Source organism: Equus caballus, chromosome 16 (genome assembly GCF_041296265.1).
Source record: "Equus caballus isolate H_3958 breed thoroughbred chromosome 16, TB-T2T, whole genome shotgun sequence".
Classification (NCBI taxonomy): domain Eukaryota; kingdom Metazoa; phylum Chordata; class Mammalia; order Perissodactyla; family Equidae; genus Equus; species Equus caballus.
In genome coordinates this window covers 43,467,153-43,494,016 of record NC_091699.1, presented here as the reverse complement: position 1 = coordinate 43,494,016, position 26,864 = coordinate 43,467,153, and the positions used below count along the sequence as shown (strand labels likewise).

At 38.8% G+C, this 26,864-nt stretch overlaps 1 protein-coding gene across 31 annotated transcripts in view; it reads right to left on the bottom strand.

The window, feature by feature from the left end:
* Nucleotides 1-26,864, bottom strand: part of ERC2 (ELKS/RAB6-interacting/CAST family member 2) — a 904,450-nt gene that overhangs the window by 449,914 nt on the left and 427,672 nt on the right. For 21 of the 31 annotated variants that reach the window (XR_011426862.1, XR_002800567.2, XR_011426855.1 and 18 more), the window contains one exon: nucleotides 10,971-11,164. Coding sequence is in view for 16 of the 31 variants with exons in the window: in XM_070237383.1 (XP_070093484.1) it covers nucleotides 10,971-11,164 (194 nt within the window). In the remaining 15 variants the exon portion in view is untranslated. Of the gene's footprint in view, nucleotides 1-10,970; nucleotides 11,165-12,065; nucleotides 12,096-26,864 lie in introns of all 31 variants that reach the window. The other 10 variants (XR_011426853.1, XR_011426854.1, XR_011426851.1 and 7 more) reach the window with 1 other exon arrangement.

Here is a 26,864-nt window from a genome sequence, read left to right as displayed (position 1 = left end):
ACACAAATGAATGCTTAACTTGACCAACTTCGCATCTTTTCTTCTGGGACCAGGAATTATGAGCCCCCCCCCGGGACTCTCTCCTGATTTTGCTGCTGTTGCTCTTGCTGTTGTCATTGCTTTAACAGATGTGCAAGTTGAGAAGAGTTTCACTCACCTCCAAGGAACCTTGGAAACATACTGTACTACCAAACATTTCAGCTACGACGCGAATTGTGTTCCTTCACTCTTCTTCACCATTCTAGAGGGTACAGAGAGAGCGCCAGAGGGGCAACTCATGCAAAAGGCAAAAAGTAAAAATAATACAGAGCATAAAGCCTTAGTTCTACAAATTGGAGCTGCCTCAGCAAAACGTTAGCCATGGCAAGTCGCACCAAGGCCAGGTCAGAAAGGTGTAAGAACCAACCCCTGGCTACACCTCAGAGGTTCAAAACTATTTCTAAATATAGAACCCACTTTGTATTTGCAGGAGCTGTAAATCAGGGAAAACAACTTTTTTCCATCCCCAATAAAATATTTGCACCCAAAGCAAAATCAACTGATTTCTGGCTTTCTACCAGTTCTGCTTGGGCATAAAATTTTCTGACACTTCACCAGAAATGTCAGCATTAGCATAAGGCAGCTTTAAAGAAGGAAATGATTTTCTGACCTGTGGATAACCCCTTCAACCCCAACAGGAAAAGGAATTTTAAAAAACACCTGAAACCCAGTTTTTCCAGTTATTAGTATAAATGGGACAAACTATTTTTCTTAGTGGCCAAGTCCTTCCTTATAGGAAGTGCTAGTCTCTGAATTTGGTGAGGGCAGGGGTCGTGTCTGTTTTACAGTTCTCTCCCCAACACCCACCTCAGACTGGCATGGAGAAGGATTTCAGTGAATAGTCAGGAAAGGAGGGAAAGGGAAGGGAGGGAGAGAGAGAGGAAAGGAAGATGGAGGGAGGGAAGAAGGGAGCAAAGGATGTACGTGGAGGGAAGAAGGGAAGCAGAAAGGGAGAGAGGAAAGGAAGGAAGGGGACGAGGAACAGAAAGCAAAACAGGGAGGGAAGGAGAGAGAAAATGAGACAAGTTCAGAAGGAGCTCTTTTCCCCTCTCAGTTTATTTGTATCTTTATTCTTCTTGAACTTTCAAGCATCCAGCTTGATAGAAAACCAATCATACCCTTTCTTAGGGCTTCCTGTCTGAAGTTAGGTATGATATCCATTGCAGTCAACTCAGCCTGCAGAAAGAGCCCACCAGCAAATCTCCGTGGGGACCAAGTAAAGAGTGGGAGGAGTGAGATGAAGCTAATGGAAGTTCCTTTCTTTAACGGTCATTTATTCAACAACATGCAGGAGTATGACTGCCACCTCCAGCGTGTGGCACAACACTGCATCAAGCTACAGATCCATCCAGCCCTCAAGGAGGCCAGTGTCTGCTAGGACACACGGTGCACGGATTGACCGCCCTAATCTGAGGTAGGGCATGACACAGGCCAGGGAAAAGGATCAGATAAAGCGCTGAGGAGCTCAAGGCAGGAAGAAATTGCTTCTGCCTGATGGGCCTCAGGGAAGGCTGGCTGGACGAAGTGACCTGACTGGCCCTGGAGGGCCAAGAATTGTACACAAGGCACCAGCCTAGGGTGGGGGAGGTGTGGTTGAGGGAGAGGGAGGGCATGAATCTCAGGATGGAGGGAGAGGCTGACTGCACAGTGGCAGGAGAGTATTTCCCCAAAGTCTTCATGGACTAGATTCTAAGAACACCACGTCTGAGAAATCATAGACTGAACACAGTTGCACAGGTTTCCCTACTGCAGGCCTTCTCAGAGCTTTTACTATGCAATTGGAGCAGAAATGGAAAAAGATCCAATTGGTAAATCAGAAAGGATTGGCTTTTGGAGGAAAAACCCCAACGCTTTCACTTACTAACTGTACTAAGTTGAGTGAAATATTTAACTTTTATGAACTCCAGTTTCCTCTTCTCTAATACAGAAAAAATGACAGTCCCAAGCTCATACAGTTGTTATGAGAAGTAAGTACTACATCAAAGGTGATTAATTCAGCACTGGCACTTAGTTAATGATCAGTGTTATTACTTCTGCTGCTACTTCTGTTATTTCTCTTATTATTAATATCAACACACATCATGAATATGAAAATGAAGAATGTAATATACAGCATTTCTTAAACAGTTTGGTTAGTTTTTCATCAGCTACTTTTTGGCAATGCCAAGTCAGCATGCAGGGCCTAGACTAGCACACAGTAGGTGCTCACTATGTATTTGTGGAAGGATTGGGGCCAAGAACTGACCCTAGTAAAGAGAAAATTGCAGGACAGCAAGGAGGTGCTCTGGGCAAGGTATTTTTCATCATTTCTTTGGGCAATAGGGCTTTGAGGTCCAGGAGGAGGGACTCCATCTTTTGCTAGAAGAATGAGGGATTGAGAGTGCACTATTCGGCTTTCGGGAAACATCAGAAAGAGTTTATTTTGGTAGAATTGTTTGAAGTGACTCAGTAACAATGAACCCACATCTGCTGCCAGGCGCCAGCCATCAGCTCCAGCCTGCTTGCTGGGGAGATGCACACAGTCCGTCACCAACAGCTCCTGCATGGGACATGTGCAGACAGGATCCCAGAAGACCCACTTCAAAGACAGCTCTTTCCTCTCCAAGAGGGGATGCTGAGGCACAAACAAGGAAGCAGCTGACCTAGGATCCAAAGCAAACTGCATGCTGGGAGAAGCCTGAGCCTTCAGGTTTTTCTTGGTTGATTCTCTGGCAGGACTTTGAACTGAACCCCAAAGGATACTTTTCTGGTTTGGGTCAATTGCTGAGTACATTCATCTAGATAACCTCATCTGTCATAAGTCACACACTCATCTCGCAAACAGTTCCTGGAAATGAGCAAATTTCACATAGAGTCTCCTCCTGAGTGCAATGCAGGGCTCCTGTTAGACCTCTCCAGCTTCCTACTGGTTCATGTGTAAGTAGATTACTGACAGAAGTGGAGTTTTCCGGAGTGAGAACCTAAACAGGTTTAGAATAGGACATTTGCATTTCACCAAACCCAATACTTAGCATCTGTCCACCTGAATTTAAGGATGCAAGTCCACACAGAGTTTGAAAAGGAAATGAGGCCATTTAAAAAAGTAGTTGAGGGAAGAACTTCTCAGGCAGCCCACAGTACATAGAAAAGACCCAAGAGTTAGTGAAGCTTTCAAATTCCAGATTGGGAGGTGGAGAGGTGCAGAGCAGACTACAAACTCCTACAGTAAGAAAGACCAGACGGTACTTTTTTTTTAAGTACATGATGTGTATATATACACATATACAGGTACATATGCATGCATAAATACATGTATCTCAATGGTGAGCCATACAAAGAAAGTACATGGGCCAGAGATCCTCTATTCAATTCAATTGTTATATTTCACTTTATTTTAACTGGTAAACCTGGAAGTGGCTGGGAAAAAAGCGTAGTTAACTCTGGAAACTTGTCAAAGCTCAAGAAAGCTTCCAGGACTCTACAGACTTATATGTTTTCAGGAGAGCAGAGCTGTCCAATTCCTCCTACACTAAAAATATAACTAGAGATTATTTACAAGAGTTGCACATTTTCTCAATTGTGTTCATTTGGGGCAATAGATTAAACGCTATTGAAATGATCTGTATCCTGATTTGGCCACTACAGTTCACCCGACTAGACTTGGCCTGCACATTCTACCAAACTCAATCAGCACACCTGGCCCCTTGTCCAGCAAACCCCTTGTTACCCACAGCCTCTCCCAGCCCTAACCTTGCATTCTGTCTTCTGAGAGTCAGAGTTCATGTTCATTTACCTTGAAATAGGACAAAAAGTAAATATTGCACAATACAGTTCCTGGCACATAAAACACACAGCAGAACGCCCGTGGACAACATCTGAAGACCAAGACAGGCAGCCTGAGGTGTGAGAGCAAAAGGGGTCCCTGGTCTCTGGGGCTTCAATATCCAGCAGGTGCAGATTAGGGGTGGCAAAGGGAAGGCAAAAGGGGAAGGAAAACAAAAAACACAGGCAAGAAGAAAAGCTTAAATCTTCATTAAATGAGTGGATCCAAAACGTGGAGGAAAGGTTTGGATGCCATGTGGCCAAGCCTCGCCTCCCCAACCTTCATTATGATGCCTGTCTCTGCACACAGGAGCCCCAGGAAGCGATTAACAGTCATTGGGTTTTAGTGAGAACAGTACTGTTGGGCCACACTTTTAATCTCTGTTCAGATCTCTGTTTGGGGAGCTATTGAGAATGAGCTTCCTTCAGCGTGATGAAGTTCAAGGCAGTTCCTGTGGGACACCCAGTGTGGTATGTGGGAATAGCAGAGAAGTGGTTTCATTTTCAAGGACTATGAGCCCCAGGGGTTGGAAGCAGGCGGTGGGACAAAACTGGTGTGTGGGCAGGAGGCCTTGTTTTGAAATTATTTACTGCTGGCATAAATGCATTGGTCTGGTGGCTTGGGTGATAAGCAGTGGACAGAATAAAGAGAAGCAGATCCCGCATAAAGAGAAGAAAATAATATAGCGTCCCTCTCAAAAGAGCAACTATATTGGCTACCAACTTAATTTGAGTCTTTTTTTTGAGTCTAGGTAGCCCAGATCATAAATGAGCATCCTTCAGTAATCTCATTGATTGAATGACAAAGAAATCACTAGATATTACTATGCATTATTGGAAAGAGAAGTCTTGCTTGACTTAAGGAGAACCAGTTATTGACTTGGCTCTCCCACCTTAGAGGAATCAAACCCAGGATACGTTTTGAAACAAAATGTCCATTTCGCTTTTTACTATCAGGGTACACACAGGCAACATCGAATTCAGGTTCACATTTGGTTCCATATGCTATGTCCTAGGTAATTAAAGTATGTCTTATGGCCAATAAAAATGAAGTGAAAAAGTTAAAAACCAAAACAATGACAGGAAACAACATGTGTGTACAATATGTTACTCACACACTGATAATTTTCAAAAGTGACTTAAAAAAGTATTATAAATCTTTCCAAACACAGTGATTTATTAAGCGAAAAGTCTGAATGGTTTGCACTATTAAATTTAGCTTTTAAGTTGCTGTGTCATGGGCAGATCTTTTGTTCTCCTAAGTTAAACTTAGCATCCCGCATTCTGTTTTTTCCACAGCTCCATGTTTTGTCATCATGCAGTCGATTTTCTGAGCTGCTCAGGAGAAATGCACTAAAGAGTTTTCATGATGATTTCTCTTACCGATTCGATAATCCAGGAATAGAATGTATCAAATAACCCAACAGTGATTTATTTTCCATCTTCTTCTTTACCTTTTCCCACCTATACAGGCTTCTCATAAAATAAACCTTCCATTAGCATGGGATGAAATGGAAAAAAAGAAAACGTGGTAGCCAGAGGAAAACCATTTGAGAAACGTGTTTGTTAAACAAGTGCAAGCAATAAATTGAGCTTAGGAGGGAAAGGCAGTTAGAAGAAAAACTGAAAGTACTGACCTGAAAGTCAAGCTGATTGGAGCAAGGGTGAAAGCAGCAATTTGGAGGATAAGCAGAAAGGAAAAGGGATAGCAAAAGAGAATAAAAGGAAGGAAACGCATTAGTTTTAAACATACAGCCAACAGATGTTATATTAGCAGGTTTTATAACCAAATGAAGGACAATAAAGCAACTTTTATCTGATATTACCCCAAAAAGGCCTGGCACACACCATAGGCTTTTATATTAAATATACTACATAAGAAACCAGTATCTGCTCTCCCGCGCATCATCACGACAAGCACTGATGTGAAGTAGAGGCGTGCTCTGGAAACCCAATGGAGGAATTTGCCCTTTTCTAGAGGACTATTTATAGAGAAAGTTCCTATCTGTGTGCATATAAAATTTTATTATTTAATAAACTGAAGTGGAAATTAAGGTGTTAGAGCTGGCGGTAAGCACTGCTATCAGAAAGATTTTATTTGAACCAGTAAGTTGTATGGTTATATCCTATGAGATATTTTTCCTTCATCCCAGAAAACCAAAAGGTGCTGAGCAATTGGTTTTCTAGTCAAAGATTTCCATTCTGGATGCTCACAGAGCACTGCACCTAACAATGATCAAAGACACCAGAAGGAGGACTTTGGGTGAAGTGTCGCCTGCGTATCAGCCTCCCAAGAAAGGACAGAGTAACTTCCAAAGCTGAGAGTGATTTTTTTTCAGTTGTGTAAATGAGGATCATACTTCATCACTGAAAATATCCAGAAGCTTGATACTTTATTTGTACAAAAATATTTAACATGCCCTTCTAATCAGTCAAAACAATAAAGTGTCTACTGCCAAGCAAAAATCAAAAGGAAAAAACATCATGATCCTCTTCAGGCTACCACAGGAGCACAGTGGACATTCATTTTGTTAACCTATATAATGCCCTTTGCAAAAAACAAAGTGGATAAACAAACACTTTGCCAGCTATCTGCTCAGTGGGACCCCACTATTCCACAGTATTAAGAAGTAGTTTTAAGCATTTCATACAACAAGGAAAAACAAAATAAATCCTCAGGAAACAGCTTAAACAAGAACATTTCAGATGAAAACAGCATTGACTATAATGATAAAATCAAAGAGAAAATTCAAGACTAAACACATGGTGAAAGCATTGATCCAATAAGTCCCCCTGCAGAGTGTTTCGTGATCATGAACGCGCAACTGATCAAAAAGAAGCTAGGTCAGGCCATAGTCACTGTGGGGACTCGTGACGCTGGCCTCAGCTGCTGTTTGAAATCCTTCTGGATCAGAGGTATATCAAATTGAGGTCCGCGGCCAAGCTTTAGGGAATTCTAAACTGAAATAGCAAGCAAATATTTAAGATTTAGTTGCCTTTTCCAGGGGTTCATAGTTTTCATCAAATTCTCAAAAGCTTCCATGATACCCATGACCTTCCCCCAAAAGTTGCTAGGGATGGTGTTAAACCATCTGCCACTTGTTTCAAAGAAACTCCTTCAAAAACATTAACAAACGTAAGTGGAAATTACTTAGCAAGAAGAGTTTATACCCAAACAAAGAGAGTTGGTATCAAGTTTCTTCCATGTACCATGGGACTTTTAGAACATATTATCATAATTTTTTTAAAAAATAAAGCTTGAGTTTACATTTTGTGAAAAGAGTTCTGAAAGGCATCAAAGAAATTATGTCATCATGTTAATGAATAAATTCAGAAGAAAAAATAATAGTCTGTTTCTCATCCTCAGATAAGGCACTTTTAGGCATCTAATATGATTTCTCCATGTCCAAATGTCTGGTGGCATTAGCCCCAGACCCAGATAATTAAGGGCTATTTTCTTTCCTATTCTATGTTATATTTTAGCAGTAGAACCCTGAGGGACCCACTTTCCTCTCCACAGTAGGGAGAGATGTGACTGAGGGCTTGATTTGGGCATCCCCTGTCCTCTAGACAAACAGCGACAAACCCTCTAACATATTTAAGATAATTATAGGAAAGGCCACCTGACTGATTCCTTCCCCCAGATGAGATGCTGGAAATCCAGTGGCAGCAGGCCTTGTTTGACCTGTTAACCTCTCTTTCCCCGAAGGCACCAAAAGATTAATTCTGAAACTCTAAATAAAACTCAGAGACTTTGATGGGCACCGCCACAGAAAGACCACATATTTCACTGCCTCTAAGGTTTAATTAGGTACTTGATTGTGTAGCATAGGTGATATCTAGCATTGGTGACTGAATAAAGACTTCAGCCTGATTTGGACCAACTCTCAGGGGCTTACTCAAAGCCCCCCGTCCACCTTGTGTTAAACTCCCCCAGAGCAGCCTGCAGTCCAAGGCAGACACTCCCTGCTGAGGCACCGGCAACAAGTGTGAGAGTCCACAGGCAGAAGTGCACGTGGGGACCACACTGGAGCAATGCACACTTGGAAAAGCAAAATCTTTAATGGCTGATGAAAAACATCATTCACGTGGAATTTAAGAGGTAAATGCATCCATATAAGTGCCAGGCATGTGCTATTTGGAATGTATACACAGTGGAGAAAATAAAAAATGGGAAGATTAACAGAATAGAAAGCAAACATGAATTGCCCTCTGAAAGAGAAGGAGGCCAGTGTCAGTGTCGTTTGAGTTATTCCTAACCTTGTACCTTTTGTTGCACATGACTGAAGTTCTGGAATATTTTAGAACACTAGCTGCTTTTTTTTAAAAAAAAAAGGTCTTTTCACTCTGGTAGGTCACATTACAGACCAGAGACCACAAATTTATTTCAAGTTCAATTTTTTGGTTTTCAAAATCACAAACCTAATTGCAAACACTCCTCCGTGACTCCAAAATGGAGATATATGTCACATTGCTGAGAAATCTTTAGTTCCCAACATTATGAGGTATGAATTTTGTAGTTGAAGCCAGCAAATGGAGATACTGCCCAATTTAAAAAGGGCTGCCTGACAACTTGAGCAAGACGTTTTGGTCGGAATACGCATGTGGCCCAGCAGATAATGCTTCAGAAAGGCAGGCCAAGGCTGAGCTCTCCTTTTCCCAAGAAACTTCCCCTCTTGATCCCCCCCAACCCCCCCGCCTACCTCCTTTGGGGCCTGGACCGGGGCTGGGGCTCAGACATTTCCCAGACTGTGTTCTGCTGCTGGACCCAAGACACGGGCAGGCAGAGAACTGGGACAGAGTCAAGTCCCACCACACGTTTTATGAATTACAGTGCCTGGGAGGCATCAGCTTTAAGGAGAAGCAAAGGCAGAGATAAAGAAAATGTGCAGAAAGTACATAAAGATAAATGCCTGTAAAATCACTGTTGTTTTAATGCATTCCATATTGAGGAAATAAAAACGTGAATATTCTCGATGATTTAATGGCAATAGCGTCCAGCTAAGACCTGTTTGTCCAACTAGACAATTATGCTATTTTTATGCAAATATTTATAGTAGCTGACCCTGATTTTCAGTTACAGTTCTGGGGAGCTGGTTTAGTGCAGAAAAATGCCTTCAAACGTGGGGCACATCACTTTCCCTCATGAAATCTAATAAAGATGAGACAGATCTCCTGTGGCCCAGCAGTGACGCCTTTCCCGGGCTGTGTGACTATTTAGTGGTACTGACTAGCTTCTTCCTTCTGGCCCACTGTTGCATGGGACTGTTCTCAAGTGCTTATCTGTCAGACCTGGGTTCAAATCCCGACTTTGATTCTTATAAACTCTGAAACCTTGAGGAAGTTAGTTAATCTGTATAAGTCATAGTTTTCTCATCCATAAAATGGGGATAATGACACCTTCTGTGTTGTGGGTAAGATTATATGGTATCCAGTATTGCAGGTCAAGTGCTTAGCAGAGGACCTGGTAGATTGTGAGCATAAAATATACATAACCTATTATTATTATTATTATCATTAATATTATCTAGGGCATCTTCTCTATGGCTCTCTGCTTCTGGGAGCAGTGGACTAGGAGTCGGGAAACCTACACTACTGTTTTGTCTCTTTCTGATCACAGGGTCAATCTCTAGAAGGTCGTTCAGTCTTTCAGGGTCTCAGTTTTCTCATCAATAAAAGAGACATGATCACAACTTCCCTGTGATCTCACACTAGGTTTTTAAGAAAAATTTTGGTCCTAAAACATAGTTCCAAAATAGTCAGGTAGATACATCCAAAACTAACAGTGTTTTTAAGAATGAGTAAACTGCTAGAAGACTTCCATGTTTTAAAATTAAAAGGAAGCCCTTAAGGATTTTAATTTGTAAACTTATCTCAGGAAAAAACAAATTCTTGATTTAAGTGCTAAAATTAGTCACACTGAATGAAAATCAGGTTATCATCAAACTAATGCTAAGATTTTTAAATAAAATATTAATTGATTTGGAGTTTGAATATATTAAATACTTTATCTGAAACTGGTGAAATTTTATTGAAAACTAATCTACCCAATTAATACAGAACCACCTAATATTGAGAATTTATTTGTTTTAGCACTAAACTGTTCATAATGATATAACTGTCTCAACTTACACCAGGACTTGGTGTTGCAAAATGCAATACATTTTAATAGGTTCTTAGAGATTCACTCCTAACATAATTCAAGGTCACACAGCTGGCAAGAAGCAGAGGCAAAATTTGAACCCAAGTCTTTCTGTTGGTAAAGCCCATGATCTTTCCACAAGACCATAGAGAGCTATTCTGCATATGTCTTGAAGTCCTTTAGGGCCTCACAAGTGTCTTGATCAGCACCAGCAAACATTCACTGATTTATTCAAAATTTGCTGATCTCTTCCATATGGACTGAATCTAGGAAAGACAAATTCTGCCTTATTGCTGAACCAATAAGAAATCCTCAGAGGTAACGGAGTTATGTAAGATTATTCAGAAATTCTTTCTTTAAATGAAATATAGGAAAAAGCATTGATAGAAAGCTTATTTTTAGAGTTCATACTATACATAAATACAATATGGATATGATTTATCTGAAATCTAAATACTCTGGAACCCTGATATAACCGTCTTTGTTTTTAGACAGAACTTGCGATCAGATAGGCCTGCTTTAAGCCCTATTCAAACGTATTTATTTACCAAATGCTATTAGATCCTCTTAAAAGATAAATCTCAAGATGAATTTGCTGTGGTGTGCCGAAAGACATTCTTCCACATTCTTTGCCTGAAACAAACCTAAACCACAAATGGTTGTCTTTGAAAGGGAAAAATTGAGGTTTCAGGTAGTCAAATTTCTCATACTCTTTGCTGGCACAAATGCTAGATCATGGACATCTCTCAAGAAAGTTGACCATTATTTTCTTAAACATCGAAGAAGCCATCAAAAGATAAGCCAATTCCCTTCTGAGGATCCCACAGAAACACAACATTATCCCCAACAGGCCATATTCCTCAGACATAACGGATTTCCATCATGAAATATGAATGTGCCTTCCAAATCCACTGCGACTTGAGATGGGCAACTAAGCAATCAACGTTCACTCACTCTTGACAATTCACAGGATGACTGCAAAATTTACCTCTCAAGTTCTGCAATCTTCTTGTCCTTGTCATTCTTTTCATTCTCCACCTCCTTGAGGATCTCCAGCAACCGGTCGACTTCTGCTTGGGCCTTGCCACACTCATCACGGTAGTAAGATGCCTCTTTATCAAGCTGTTTTATTCGGTCTGCAAACTCGGGGTTCATCCTGGAGTCATCTTCAACATTATGAGCCTTCAACATTATATTTTTAAAGAAGGTAGTTAAGACAACAGCATAGAACAATAGATAGTGCAGTCACCAATGGCCCAGAAATTAACTTGGAAGAAAAAAATAATAACCACCAAGAATTATGGGTATACTGTCAGTTAAAAGGCAAAACAGAAAAAAAATCACACGTTTCAGGTACTTTAAAATAAGTTACATTAGAGTTTCACAGGGGAGTTTTTTTATCATTGATATTTTGTTCCATTGAATGTTGTCTACTTTTTGCTTTTTTTTCCCACCAAAAAATGAGGGCTGTGTGGGGGCAGAGACTGTGATGTCTTTATCCCTGGCGTTTTGGCAAGCAGAACTAAGACAATTCAACTCCTCACAGTTAAGGAGGTGATTCATACCAGCAGCTTCCTTATCCAACACAGAGAAACTGAGATAAAACAATATTAAATTATTTTTCCAAGAACTATCAAAGGCATATGTAAAGCCAGGTAACATATAAGAGACTGGTTGACTGATCATTGAACACTTCATCCCACTGTGAAATTTCAGCAGAAGGCGTTGTTTGAAAGAAAGACTTGGAAGTGAGGAAGGGCTTTCCAGCTAACAATCATACCCATAAATTCTTGTTCTCTTGATTAAATTTAACCTGAACCAGGAGGAGGATGAGCTAATTCATGAACAAGCACACAGACGAGAATCTGCAAATACATGCATGGGTGGGTGGCAGCTTTACACACAGGAACAGACACAGGCAACAACACAGCAACAACACTGCAGAATAATTTGCAGCCAAAGTATTTGTGGTTTTGTGTGTGTGAGAGTGTTTTATGGCTTTTTTTTTCTTCCCCAAATAAACTTTTGGCTGAAATATTCCCAGACAGATGGAAAGAACACTGCACTGCAATGTTTTGCCTACCCCTTGTTTCCCATTATTCCTAATTGACTTCTTCAAAGAGCAGGCAGGGAAAAAACAAGTAGTTTAACAACAGTGCACATTCAACAGAGAAAGTTCAGAGAAGTCATATATGTATGTATCTCCAAAATCCACATGTGAAATAATAAAATGTTAACAATTTATCAGGACTTAAGCTGTTCTGCTGTCTTGCTATGTAGAGCAGATGTTCATTGCGTTTCTATACACTTTTTTTTCTTTAATTTCAGGGAAAAAACAAGGCAAGCAAGCTATAGTTACTGTGGGGTCAAATGAATCATGCATGGTTAGAAAAATTAATACTAAGACTACTGTTAGAAGATTGACAGTCTTTGCAATGATTTAGTAGAAAAAAAATTCAAAAATTAGTATAAATAAAAATAAATTTCTTATTTATGACAAATAATTAATTTTAGAAGAATACTTTTGCATGTAACATATTATTTAAGCATGAGGATAGAAGGGGAATAATTTGCCTTCACATTACTCTTTAATCTAAGATTTCCTCATTCAAGAAATAAACTCAACTGTGCAAGAGAACTTGGAAAAATATATCAATTTAACATACTATCAGGTACTGGTTTATTCCCTTTTACCAACATTTCTCAGAAAATGGTTCTTTTTAATTTATTTAGTATGTACACTGAGTTTCATTATAATAGATTAGTGAGTTTTTTTAGTGCAAGTAAAATAATCTGAGAGACAATCTTGAGCTAATATGCCTTTAGGAGTTTACTTACCTAATAATTTGATTTTAAATTGAAGTAATAAATATTTAAATTTGTTAATCTTCACCTTAAAAATGTAGAGTAGATATTCTATTTTAGAAGAAAATAACTTCTCCATATACCTACTTCTGTTTGTGATAATAAGAATCAACTGGTTACTCTTGTAACAGAAAAGCATTTAAAATATAGTTTTTAAATTGCTAAGAAGAAAATAAAATGTTCCGTTAATTCTCTTCCATTTTTATACTATATCACCATTATCTCACAGAAACTAAAAACTTATTCATGATGTTTTTCTCAAACTACCAAGTCAATGATCTTCAAAAAAGAATTAATGAACTGAGTAATGAGCAGCTAGAAACACTCAAAACAAATGAATAAATATGTTTTAATTGCCTGTTTCTGACTTCAGCTAAAATTCCTTTCTTGAGTCTAATGTAAAGATTAACAAAGAGCTAGAAGTTAGCCTCTGTGCTTTTATTTGGTTGTTTTTATTCTTACGATTATTATTATCATTATTTTTAATAAATGGGTACAGGATTACTAGTTGCGAGACCTAGATTCTAAATCTAGCCCTGTGTTTTACGACTATGGACAGACCAATTAACCTAAGGACAGCGAAAACTACAAAATGACAAACATGGGGAGGGTATTATTCATTTGTTTTTATTTTAATGATTATTTCATGTTATGCATCCCATCAATGTGGCTTGTTATACAGCTAAGTTAGGAGGTTTATTTAATTTTCATCAACAAAAAACTACATACATCCTCGAGAAGCCTCCCTCCTGGGTTTACAGAGAAGCAGTCTGGGGGTAAGCACATTTCTTATTTTAGCTCCTTCAAGAGAAGACGATCGCCCAAGGCCAGTTTTCAACCTGGGGTGAAATTAGATGGGTTGGTAGCCTTTGCAACCCAACAAGTGAGATGGTTAAAGGATTCATGGGATGTTTAGAGGTACAGAAAGCCTAGGAAAAAAACATCCCTGAATCTAGACCACCGCTGACCTCATGTGATGCTAAAGTTAAATCAGGTTATTAAAATAAAGACCATAGCCAAGTTTACAGCTGGCCTGGTGTCTGTTAGCTAATACTTGTGGATGCTAATGATTCTGCCTTTTAAAAGGAATAGACAACCTCAAGAATACCTTTGAGTTAAATCTAACTATCTCCGTAACAGTATCTACTGATTTCTGGCCAAAGAATTTATGTCAAACCAACTTCCACATTGGTGTCAGAATTCTTGGAAGAGTTATTAAATAAAGGTGCAAATAGATATCATTTAAAAAAATTTAAGTCAATAGAAAGCTGTAAGAAAGAGTCATATAAATGGAAGCAAGAGCTTCACATGACTGAAGGCTAGTGAATCCCAGATCCAACCTGAGTAGGGGAGGAAAAGCCTCCATGGAATTTATAAAAGATCTTGCAGGTAACCAGCTCTATTCGGCCTCAATCATAACTTTTCAGAGGATGGGCTGAAATCGCTAATCAGTATAGCATGAATGTGTAATACTGTGATCTAGAGACATGGAGGTGATACTATACTAAAGAAATGCAGGAGAAAACTGAGCTTACAAAGTCAATGCTTCCATTAAAGTTATAAGGCCAGAGCCGCCTCTAAAAATGGAGTGAGTGAAGCATTTTATTCACATTTAGGCAATATTCTTTCCTGTTCAAATTACAACATGGGTTCTTGAATCTGGACTGGCAGCTCCTGATGGGGATCAAAAGTAGATAACAGATTTGGGCCTAATGTACTTCAGCCACTGCAAAAAAATATATATATATATTTTAAAAAATCGTTATCTGAACAAATTCCTACCATGACATTCTGACCAATTCAAGGTTTAGACTGAAAATGCACAGTAATTACTTCCTCTTATGGATCCGTTAGTTTGAAATTAGCTCCCCCAAAAGGTCAGGATGCGACTGCCCATTCCATTCTTCTAAGGCATATCGACTTTGTCCATTAGTCGGGAATCTAGCTCTTGAAAATGCAGATTGGTGTGGATTTTCTTTTAATGGTTTCAGAACTTATTTATCATAAATATATCCAAGCACATCGTCACTTTCAAAGACATCCACAAGTCATTAAAACAAAAAGAATATTAATGAGTATTCTTTTCTTAATGTGGAGATTTAATTTTGCTGATTAACCAGGTGTCTGATTCTGCCTCTTCTTAATGTGGAGATTTAATTTTGCTGATTAACCAGGTGTCTGATTCTGCCTCAAACTATTTCTGGTAACTTTTAGAGCAACTCCCAAGCATCTTATAGAAACACAGAAAACCGGGGAAAAGAACATTTCAGAACTGTCTGTATTACATAGTAGATCAGTAAGTCTTGAGGGTCCTCCAGTTATGTTTCTTGCATTTACATATGTAAGAAAATTTGCCCACAAATGCGGAAGAATCAAAACAAAGTTTGGAGCCTCAGTGATGTGAGCAAGCCTTGGCATTTGGATGCGAACTGATTTTGAAAGCCTGAACCAAGCACAAAAGGGAAACCTGGTCACGACTTAGAACACAACGTACATAACAATACCTAGTGGTTATTTTAATGAAAGAATTTAGACTTATTTCAGAAAATAAGGCAAAATTTCAGATTTACACTATATCTAAATCAAAGTTAAGAATAAAAAGTGGCTAAAGTTGGGGTGCCTAGAAGGGAGAAGATCCAAGATGGCACCGTGAGTAGTCCTCTTTGTCTCTCCCCCTTCAAGTCTACAATTATTTGGACACTCATCGCTTAACAAAGGATATCCAGATAGCATCTCAGGACGTCTGAGAGACCCACGCAACTATACATCAGAAGGCGGACAGACTTCCCTCCGGGAGGAGGTGGAGATAGATAAAAACTCTCCGACCCCGACCGAACAGTCTAGTACCTGCAAGCGGCTTTTTTCCAACGGACGCCCCCAGAAGATCAACACACACCTAGGGAAGGAGCGAGCACACACCAGAGGAGCGACGGTGGAGACAGGTGACCAGAACCCTACCTAAACCCCCCGCAATTACTCCTAAACGCAGAGGGAAACTCTAGAGTTACACACCTGAGCCCACAGGGAGAGTCTCACCCCGCCATTGGTGGGGAGATCCCGCCTGGTGTCCACGGCGCCCGAAGGGTCCCAGAGAGAATCACAGAGGGCGTGGTGGCCCCCTGGCTGCCACTGCCTGCACAGCCAGGCAAGGGGTTGCCAGAGATCTTGGAGAAGACTGGGGCTGGGTGAAGCTTCAGAGGCTGGCTCCGCGCCCCAGGAGGGTAAGCTCCAGAGTTCCGCCCAGGCAGCAGACAAAACTCTCTGTCTGCCATTAGCAGAGGGGCCACGCCCAGCATCCACAACACTGGGAGGGTCCCAGAGAGGAGAATATCAGGCAGGGCAGCAGCTGACCAGCTACCACTGAAATCAGCATCTCCAGCTATCCCCCAGTCAGGGCAAAGGGCTCCCCGAGTTCCTGGGGAACAGGACTGGGGCTGGGTGGAGTTCCAGCGACCCAGCTCCGTAGCCTAGGGGGAAACCCTACAGGCTCACAGCAGCCTCAGGGAAAGCCTCTGCACAGCACTAGTAGAGAGCACCCATCTGGCAGCCACAAGGCTGGAAGACCCCAGGACAAAAGTAGCATAGCTAGGTGAGCTAACCACAGACTGTAGAAGATGCCAATAGCTCTGATGTGACCCATAGTGGACAAGTGAGATTTTGTGGGTGCCGACAGTGACAGAGCTGCAAATATAAGTGATCCTACCCCTGGCCGCTGGAAAAGCCCATAACACTGTTGCAGACCCCAAGGAGGAAGCACGTCTAGGTGGGCTGCAACAGTAGGCACCAGCAGCCTGAAGCCCCGCCATGATGGCCCCCACGGCAGAAGAGGGAATCCAAAGGACCACTGTGACTACGAGGAGGGGCCCAGGCCCAGTTAGCAACTGCGGATAGGGTTCCTGGTTGGTGCAGTATAAACAGCTGCTCCCCCACCACACCAGCAGAAACAAGTGGAAGGAGCAACTAATCTCTATCTCTATGTGGAGGCACAAATCTACAACATCAAGCAATATGAAAAAATACATTAAATCTCCAGAACAGAAGGAAAATAACAAATACACAGACAACAATCCCAAAGAAAATGAAATATATAACCTAAATGACGATGACTTCAAAACAGCCATCATTAAAATACTCAATGAGTTAAGAGAGAATTCAGATAGACAACTCAATGAGTTCAGGAGCTATGTCACAAAAGAGTTTGATATGATAAAGAAGAACCAAACAGAAATACTGGAAATGAAGAACACAATAGAGGAGATTAAGGAAAATCTAGATACACTGAACAGTAGCGCCGATAATATGGAGGAAAGAATTAGCAATTTGGAAGATGGGAATATAGAAATGCTGCAGGCAGAGGAGGAGAGAGAAGTAAGACTAAAAAGAAATGAAGAAACTCTCCGAGAATTATCAGACACAATTAGGAGATGCAACGTAAGGATTATAGGTATACCAGAGGGAGAAGAGAAGGAGAAAGGGGCAGAAAGCCTATTCAAAGAAATAATGGCTGAGAACTTCCCAAATCTGGTGAGAGAGATGGATCTTCAGGTGACAGAAGCCAATAGATCTCCAAACTTTATCAATGCAAGAAGACCAACCCCACGGCATATAGTAGTGAAGCTAGCAAAAGTCAACGACAAGGAGAAAATACTAAGGACAGCCAGGCAAAAGAAACTAACCTACAAAGGAACCCCCATCAGGCTATCAGCAGATTTCTCAGCAGAAACTTTACAGGCTAGAAGAGAGTAGAATGATATATTCAAAAATCTGAAGGACAAAAACTTACAGCCGAGAATTCTCTACCCAGTTAAAATATCCTTCAAATACGATGGAGAAATAAAAACTTTCCCAGATAAACAAAAATTAAGGGAGTTCATTGCCACCAAACCTCCTCTTCAGGAAATCCTCAGGAAAACCCTCATTCCTGAAAAATCAAAAAAAGGAAAGGGGCTACAAAACCAAGAGCAGAGGAGATAAGTAGAAGGACAGCAACAGAGAGTAGCAGCTCTTCATCAGAACAGATTAAACCATGGGATGAGAAACAAAGGAAACTGAAGAAAACCGGAAAACAAGACATAAAATGGTAGTGGTAGACCCGCACATCTCAATAATCACTCTAAATGTAAATGGATTGAATTCCCCAATCAAAAGACACAGAGTGGCAGGATGGATCAAAGAACAAGACCCAACAATATGCTGCCTCCAGGAAACACACTTCAGCCCCAAAGACAAACACAGACTCAGAGTGAAGGGATGGAGAACAATACTCCAAGCTAAGAATGAACAAAAGAAAGAAGGTGTCGCTATACTAATATCAGACAAGGTAGACTTCAAAGCAAAGCAGATAAAGAAAGACAAAGAGGGACAGTATATAATGATAAAAGGGACTCTCCACCAAGAAGACATAACACTTATAAATATATACGCACCCAACACAGGAGCACCAAAATTTGTAAAGCAACTCTTCACAGAACTAAAAGAAGACAGCAACAACAATACAATAATAGTAGGGGACCTCAACACACCATTAACACCAATGGACAGAACATCCAGACAGAAAATCAACAAGGAAATAATAGAATTAAATGAAAAATTAGACCAGATGGACTTAATAGATATACATAGAACACTTCATCCAAAAACAGCAGGTTACACATTCTTCTCAAGTGCACATGGAACATTCTCAAGGATTGACCATATTTTGGGAAACAAAGCAAACATCAATAAATACAAGAGAGTTGAAATAATATCAAGCATCTTTTCTGATCATAATGCTATGAAACTAGAAATCAACTACAAGAAAAAAGCAGAGAAAGGTGCAAAAATGTGGAGACTAAACAACACGCTTCTGAACAAACAATGGATTATTGAAGAAATTAAATATTATCTGGAGACAAATGAAAATGAGAACACGACATACCAAATCATTTGGGATGCAGCAAAAGCAGTCCTAAGAGAGAAATTCATCGCAATACAGGCTCACCTCACTAAACAAGAAAAAGCTCACATAAGCAACCTCAAACAACACCTAACAGAACTAGAAAAAGAAGAACAAACAAAGCCCAGAGTCAGTAGAAGGAGGGAAATAATAAAAATAAGAGCAGAAATAAACGATATTGAAACAAAAAAGACAGTAGAAAGGATCAATGAAACAAAGAGTTGGTTCTTCAAAAAAATTAACAAACCTTTAGCCAGACTCACCAAGAAAAGAAGAGAGAAATCTCAAATAAATAAAATTAGGAATGAGAGAGGAGAAATCACAACAGATACCAATGAAATACAAGGGATCATAAGAGAATACTATGAAAAACTATATGCCAACAAATTGAACAACCTGGAAGAAATGGACAACTTCCTACACTCCTACAACCTCCCCAAACTGAATCAGGAAGAAATAGAGAATCTGAATAGGGCAATCACAAGTAAGGAAATAGAAACGGTAATCAAAAACCTCCCCAAAAATTAGAGTCCAGGACCAGACGGCTTCTCTGGAGAATTCTACCAAACATTCAAAGAAGACTTAATACCTATTCTTCTCAAACTATTCCAGAAAATTGAGGAAGATGGAGTACTCCCTAACACATTCTATGAAGCCAACATCACTCTGATCCCCAAACCTGACAAGGACAACACAAAGAAGGAGAACTACAGGCCGATATCACTGATGAATATAGATGCAAAAATCCTCAACAAAATTCTGGCAAACCGAATACAGCAATACATCAAAAAGATTATACACCATGATCAAGTGGGATTTATATGAGGGACACAGGGATGGTTCAACATCCGCAAGTCCATCAACGTGATACACTACATCAACAAAATGAAAAACAAAAACCACATGATCATCTCAATAGATGCAGAGAAAGCATTCGACAAGATCCAACACCCATTTATGATAAAAACCCCCAGTAAAATGGGTATAGAAGGAAAGTACCTCAACATAATAAAGGCCATATATGACAAACCCACAGCCAACATCATACTCAATGGACAAAAACTGAAAGCCATCCCTCTGAGGACAGGAACAAGACAAGGGTGCCCACTTTCACCACTCCTATTCAACATAGTACTGGAGGTTTTGGCCAGAGCAATTCGGCAGGAAAAAGAAATAAAAGGAATCCAAATAGGTAATGAAGAAGTAAAACTCTCGCTGTTTGCAGATGACATGATCTTATATATAGAAAACCCCAAAGAATCCACAGAAAAACTATTAGAAATAATCAACAACTACAGCAAAGTAGCAGGGTATAAAATCAACATACATAAATCAGTAGTATTTCTATACACTAACAATGAACTAACAGAAAAAGAACTCAAGAACTCAATCCCATTCACAATAGCAATGAAAAGAATAAAATACCTTGAGATAAACTTAACCAAGGAAGTGAAGGATGTATACAATGAAAACTACAAGACTTTCTTGAAAGAAATTGACGATGACATAAAGAGATGGAAAGACATTCCATGCACATGGATTGGAAGAATAAACACAGTTAAAATGTCCATACTACCTAAAGCAATCTACAGATTCAATGCTATCCCAATCAGAATCCCAAGAACATTCTTCACAGAAATTGAACACAGAATCCTAAAATTCATACGGGGCAACAAAAGACCGCAAATTGCTAAAGCAATCCTGAGCAAGAAAAACAAAGCCGGCGGAATCACAATCCCCAATTTCAAAACATCCTACAAAGCTACAGTGATCAAAACAGCATGGTACTGGTACAAAAACAGGTCCACAGATCAATGGAACAGAATTGAAAGCCCAGAGATAAAACCACACATCTATGGACAGCTAATCTTCGACAAAGGAGCAGAGGGCCTACAATGGAGAAAAGAATGTCTCTTCAACAAATGGTGCTGGGAAAACTGGACAGCCACATGCAAAAGACTGAAAATTGACCATTCTTTTTCACCACACAGCAAAATAAACTCAAAATGGATCAAAGACCTAAAGATTAGGCCTGAATCAATAAGTCTTCTAGAAGAGAATATAGGCAGTACACTCTTTGACATCAGTTTCAAAAGAATCTTTTCGGACACTATAACTCCTCAGTTGAGGGAAACAATAGAAAGAATAAACAAATGGGACTTCATCAGACTAAAGAGCTTCTTCAAGGCAAGGGAAAACAGGATTGAAACAAAAAAACAGCTCACTAATTGGGAAAAAATATTTACAAGCCACTTATCTGACAAAGGGTTAATCTCCATAATATACAAAGAACTCACACGGCTTAACAACAAAAAAACAAACAACCCGATCAAAAAATGGGCAGAGGACATGAACAGACATTTCTCAAAAGAAGATATAAATATGGCCAATAGACACATGAAAAGATGTTCGTCATCGCTAATCATCAGGGAAATGCAAATCAAAACTACACTAAGATATCACCTTAGACCCGTTAGATTGGCAAAAACATCCAAAACCAAGAGCGACAAATGTTGGAGAGGTTGTGGAGAAAAAGGAACCCTCATACACTGTTGGTGGGAATGCAAACTGGTACAGCCACTGTGGAAAACAGTATGGAGATTTCTCAAAAAGTTAAAAATAGAAATACCCTATGACCCAGCCATCCCATTACTGAGTATCTATCCTAAGAACCTGAAATCAGAAATCCCAAGAGTCCCTTGCACCCCTATGTTCATCACAGCATTATTTACAATAGCCAAGATGTGGAACCAACCTACATGCCCAGAAACTGATGATTGGATAAAGAAGACATGGTATATATACACAACGGAATACTACTCAGCCATAAAAAAAGACAAAATTGGCCCATTCACAGCAACGTGGATGGACCTCGAGGGTATTACGTTAAGCGAAATAAGCCAGTCAGAGAAAGATGAACTCAATATGACTCCACTCATAGGTGGAAGTTAACATATTGACAAGGAGATCTGATCGGTGGTTACCAGGGAAAAGGGGGGGTGGGGGGAGGGCACAAAGGGGGAAGAGGTGTACCCACAACATGACTAACAAAAATGTACAACTGAAATCTCACAAGGTTGTAATCTATCATAACATTAATTAAAAAAAAAAAAAAGTGGCTAAAGTCAAGCCAGGGAGTGATAGTATCAATAAGACAAATCACAAGCTTATTTGCACTCCTCTGGTGAAGGTTGGTCGTTGATTGTTTTCAATAAAATGCTAGTTCATCATTCCAAGTGCCTAGAAAAGAAAGCATTAACTTTGGTCCAGAAACCTGCTGTGAAACTAGGCAAGGAATATGCAATTATAGTATTATGTAACATTCTCTCTTTGAAATGGGCCATAACAATTTTAATAAAAAATCAATTATCTCAAAATAAGCAAATGATTAGTCATGACCATACAGTCCAAACAGAACACTGACTAATGAATCTGATGACTTTTCTTCCATGCTGCTTATGGGTTTAAGCAATAATTTCCTAAATTTATGCACTGTAAAAATATGACTTTCGATGGCATCACATGGGGGGCTTTATGTCTGTTAATAGCACTTTAACATTCCTTTCATATCTTAACCAGAACAGAGTGTATAAACTACTTTAAACATTATATTTGATTTAAATCTTCTAAAGAAATTCCAATCTTCACATAATTCTGAGTTATGAACAAAATATTACTTTTTAAAAGAGTTTTTAAGAGTGATTACAGAACTCTAACATATTATAAAATTTAAATTTTATTTTAAATCCAATTAATTAATACCAAATGTAATAGCTGAGTCTAAATAACACATTTGGAAACTAATAGTGATATATCTTTGAATATTACACTACCTAGTTCTAAAGGAAATTATTCTTTCACAATTCTGGCTAAGTACATCCAGAATATTCATAATTTGCATATTATAACTATTCCAAAAGAAATTTCTTGTCATAGATGGAACAAATAGGATACTTATAAATAAGCATGAACAATATTCAAAATAATTTTTCTTATGTCACACAGACAAAAAAATCAAAAAGAATCAACTGTATGCTTAACTCTTTCTAAGACCCTTCAAGCAAAAATATAATTATTAATGTAATACCTTTTAACTATGGAATTTCCTAAAATTAGCAATGTAGAGAACTGAGGTAATTATCTGGATGTTCTGAAACAAAACATAGGAATTCAAATCTTAAGTGTTATTTCAAATATTACTTGAGTTCTTTAGATATTAAAAGCCAGGATCAAGTGTGAGGTGTGTGTCTGTGTACCTGCCTGTGCTTGTACATGCTATGTGTATGCCCTGAATTATCTCTTAAATAGTTGTAATTTTCCGTTGTGTCAGGGGGACTAGTCTACAAGAGAATAAGATAATTTTCAGAAATAGACTTAAAAAAATCATAAGAAGAAACCACTGTTCCTAGACTAGGACTACGAAAACCTTTACAATTCAGCTCATCACGCCCCTGAGACTGCAGAGTCCTATAACCACATACAAATCAGGAAGACCTCACTGAACATTAACAAGAGTTTTTCTTCTCTCTGGACTAGAAAAATGCTTGGTCTTTTTCTTGTAAACCCTTATATAAAATGTGAGCCCTGCACAAGATGTATTTGCAGAAAAGATGGGGTATCAACGGATAATGACCAGGAGTGGGGGAAGTCAGACGTGTGGGAACATCAGAGGGGGTCTCAAGTGGCCCTGGCCCGTAGCAAGGTTACCCCGAGCATCTCCAAATCAGTCATTTGCCTGGCATCAATGAGGTTACTAACACGAAGCACTAAATTTAGGACCCAGAAGGTCTAAAGATTTATTAAAAATTTATAAGAGACCTCCGGATACCATCTGTGGGCACGATAACCACTAGGGCTTCAGCAGAGAAGGTATTTGAGACTGACGAAAAAACCATGTTATTTGTCCAGAATTAAGAACTAAGGGAAGAAAAGAACTCAACTGAAGATAACCTGCACAGTGTTTATAACGACGAGACAAAACTCCTCCAGGAGTGGAGACTGGTAGTTACGCTGCAGAAAGGTTATTATTACAGGAAATAATAAGCATACAAAGCCAAAATTTTAGATTCTTAAGAAATGGCATTAGAGTATCACTTAGTAAAAGGGAATGACTAAAGCAAAAGTAAAAGATTTTTAAAGTAGAAGGTTTATTTCTACTCTAGGGAAAAAACATTCCCAGGAGGACTTCAAAGCTTAATCCTTATTTACTCTGATTTAGTTTACACCGATGGACACAGGACTGAGTGGAAATTACCTTAATTAACAGAAACAACTAAGTTATAATTTATCAAAATTTGTAGGGTGGCCATGTTCAAAACAAACATACAAATACAAAAGAAATGTCCTAGGTACCAATAACTGGTTAAAAAAATAAAAGGAGAAATACAGTATTCATAACAGTAACCTAAAAATCATATATATAGTAATGCTTAGGACTATCCTGCAAAAGAAATATCATGGGCCTACAATAGGAAAATGTCAAAACTTTACTGTAAAAGATCACTGAAATACATGAAGTTCTACCAAGTTCATGGATGGGAAGAAATAATATTGGAAAAATATCAATCATTCTAAAATCATTTTATAGGTTGAATATAATTCAAATTAAAATTACCAGTTGTCCCTCTTAATTGACAAGGTGATCCTTGTCAATAAAATAGTATCAAGACCAGTGAATAAAGAAGGAATTATTTGATAAATAGTGCTGGAATAATTAGTAGATCAGTTAGAAAAATATAAAGTTAGAATCTCACCACTCAACATGAATCAAAATAAACTAAAGATAGATAAAGGGGTTAAACTGATGTAAAAAGTAACACTAAATTTTTTTTAAATATAGGTGAGTGTCTATTTTTGAAATCAGAGAATGACTTCTAAACATAAAGGCAATGACAAAATCCTAAAGGGAAACACAGGTCAAGAAACCTAAAAACAGTTCTCTTTATAAAAAAATTTAAGTTAAATAAAATTTTGCCACAAATCTAACAAAGGCTCTATATAAAGCATAGAATAACTCATATAAACCAATAAACGAAACAGTAAACTCAAAAACAAGTACACAAATTACTTAAATAATTTACAAAAGAAAAGTACAAACAGCTAATAAATGTATAAAAACCTCAACCACTCCAGTAATTACAGAAAGGAAAGTTAAAATGAGGAAAAAATTCCACCTATGCATTTGTCAAAGTTATGTAAAATGACACTCTCGCTGTTGGTCAAGGTGTGGCAGAAAGGCTGCCTTTATTCAGTGCTGGAAGAAACATGCTTTGGTAGGACTTCTCTAAAATGCAACATAGCAGGAACTATTTAAAATCATTTGCCCAGGAATTTATTTTATTAAAAAAATAAAAATGTTATACTGGCCAAAAAAGGAAGAAATGATCAACATTAGGGGAATGAGTAAATAGAGTGGAGTATCATACAATCATTAAAATAGAGTTTTGGAAGGAGACAATTATATCAGAAAATTCTGGTGCTATTATTAAAAATAGGATATAAAACTGAATAAACACTTTGACACAATTTGGTGAAAAGAAATAGAGTATTAGATAAGACAAAAGAGAAGAAAGGAGAGAGGGAGGAAGAAAGGGAAGGAAAGAAGGAAGTCAGAAAGAGGAAGGGAGGGAAAGAGGAGAAAGAACAGAAGGATTAAGCAAGAGAGAAGAGAACAATAACAACCAAAAGACGTCTGGGTCGGGAAAAACCCAATGTTCCTAACACTCTGTAGTGAGATGTCCTGTCATTTTTATTTTCTCTTGTGTGCTTTCGCAAATTCCCCACTGTAAAAACATAGTCCTTTTTTAACAGACTATGAAGAATGTAAAATCCATCATGCTGTGCCCCTATCGGTCCAAAAAGAGTTGGACCCTGAGAATATCTGCAGACAGGGGGAGTTAAAGTAATGAGGGTTTGGCTATATTCCCAGGATGCCAAAACAATGGGTTAGGTTAATTAACTTGGGGAGAAAAGTCAGTCAATGACTCTTGAATTAGTCACCTAAAGGACGGAAAAGTTCACTTTTGCATCTTAGAGACCCATCGCTGGGGTGAAAACAAAGGCAAAGTCCAGGAAGTCCTTGTCATCAACATTTCTGGAAATGGTCTAAAAGTTAACAGAACTATTTCTTTGGCCCTACTGATCTCGACAGGGATGGTGAACTCCTATCGGGGTCCTGGTAAACCTTTGCTGCTGCGGAAACAAAGCTCTCCCCATTTGTCCTGTACACACCCAAAACGTGACATACTTAAGGTTTTCTCCCGTCCTTAACTAGTAAGTGTGAAACAATTTCAGTGGGATTACTTTACACCTTTTTAAAATGATCTAAAGAAAACATCCATTTTTCCCAGGGTCAATTTTCCAGCTTGAAGATAATTCAATCTTATTTGTCTTTCTTCACCTCTCCATTGTCTTGAGCCTGCTTATTAACACTTCCATTCAAATGTTACGGGAAAGGAAACATGGATTATTTTTGCTGCTCTGCTAAAAAGTATATTGGGGAAAGGAGGTTAATAAAGATGCTCTAACGGGGCTTGAGGAATTCTATTTGCTAAAATAAAGTTTGTTTTAAAGAATAGAAGGTGGAGGCTGAAGCTAATTAAATACACCCAAGCGTCTTGTGTATCATGGTATATGTCTCCTGGAGCAGCAGTTTAACAAAAAGTTGTTAGCTGAACTGTTTCCTTTATCCATGCAATTCCTTTTCCCCAGGATGGGAATTTATAAGTAGGAGGTACTTAGAATGCATGATAGCAAAGATCGCATCTGCCAAATGACAAACCCCGGTCATCTTTATGTAATATTTCTCCCGGTAAGTCACTTGAGTTGACAAAACAAAACAAAAAAACTCTTTAACCCTAAGTTAAAGAAACAAATAAACAGCTTCATATAAATGCACACCTGTCATTAGGACAAAAATATTAGTGGTGGCATCTGGGCTGTTTTACACATACTTTTACTAGTTACCTGTTTTTTGTACCATTAAGCTAAGATCAGAATTGTTACTGTTATTAGGAGGCTGTATTTTATTTTGTCCTGAGCCAAATGACATGTTTTTAACTCTTACAAAACCCACGATAATGT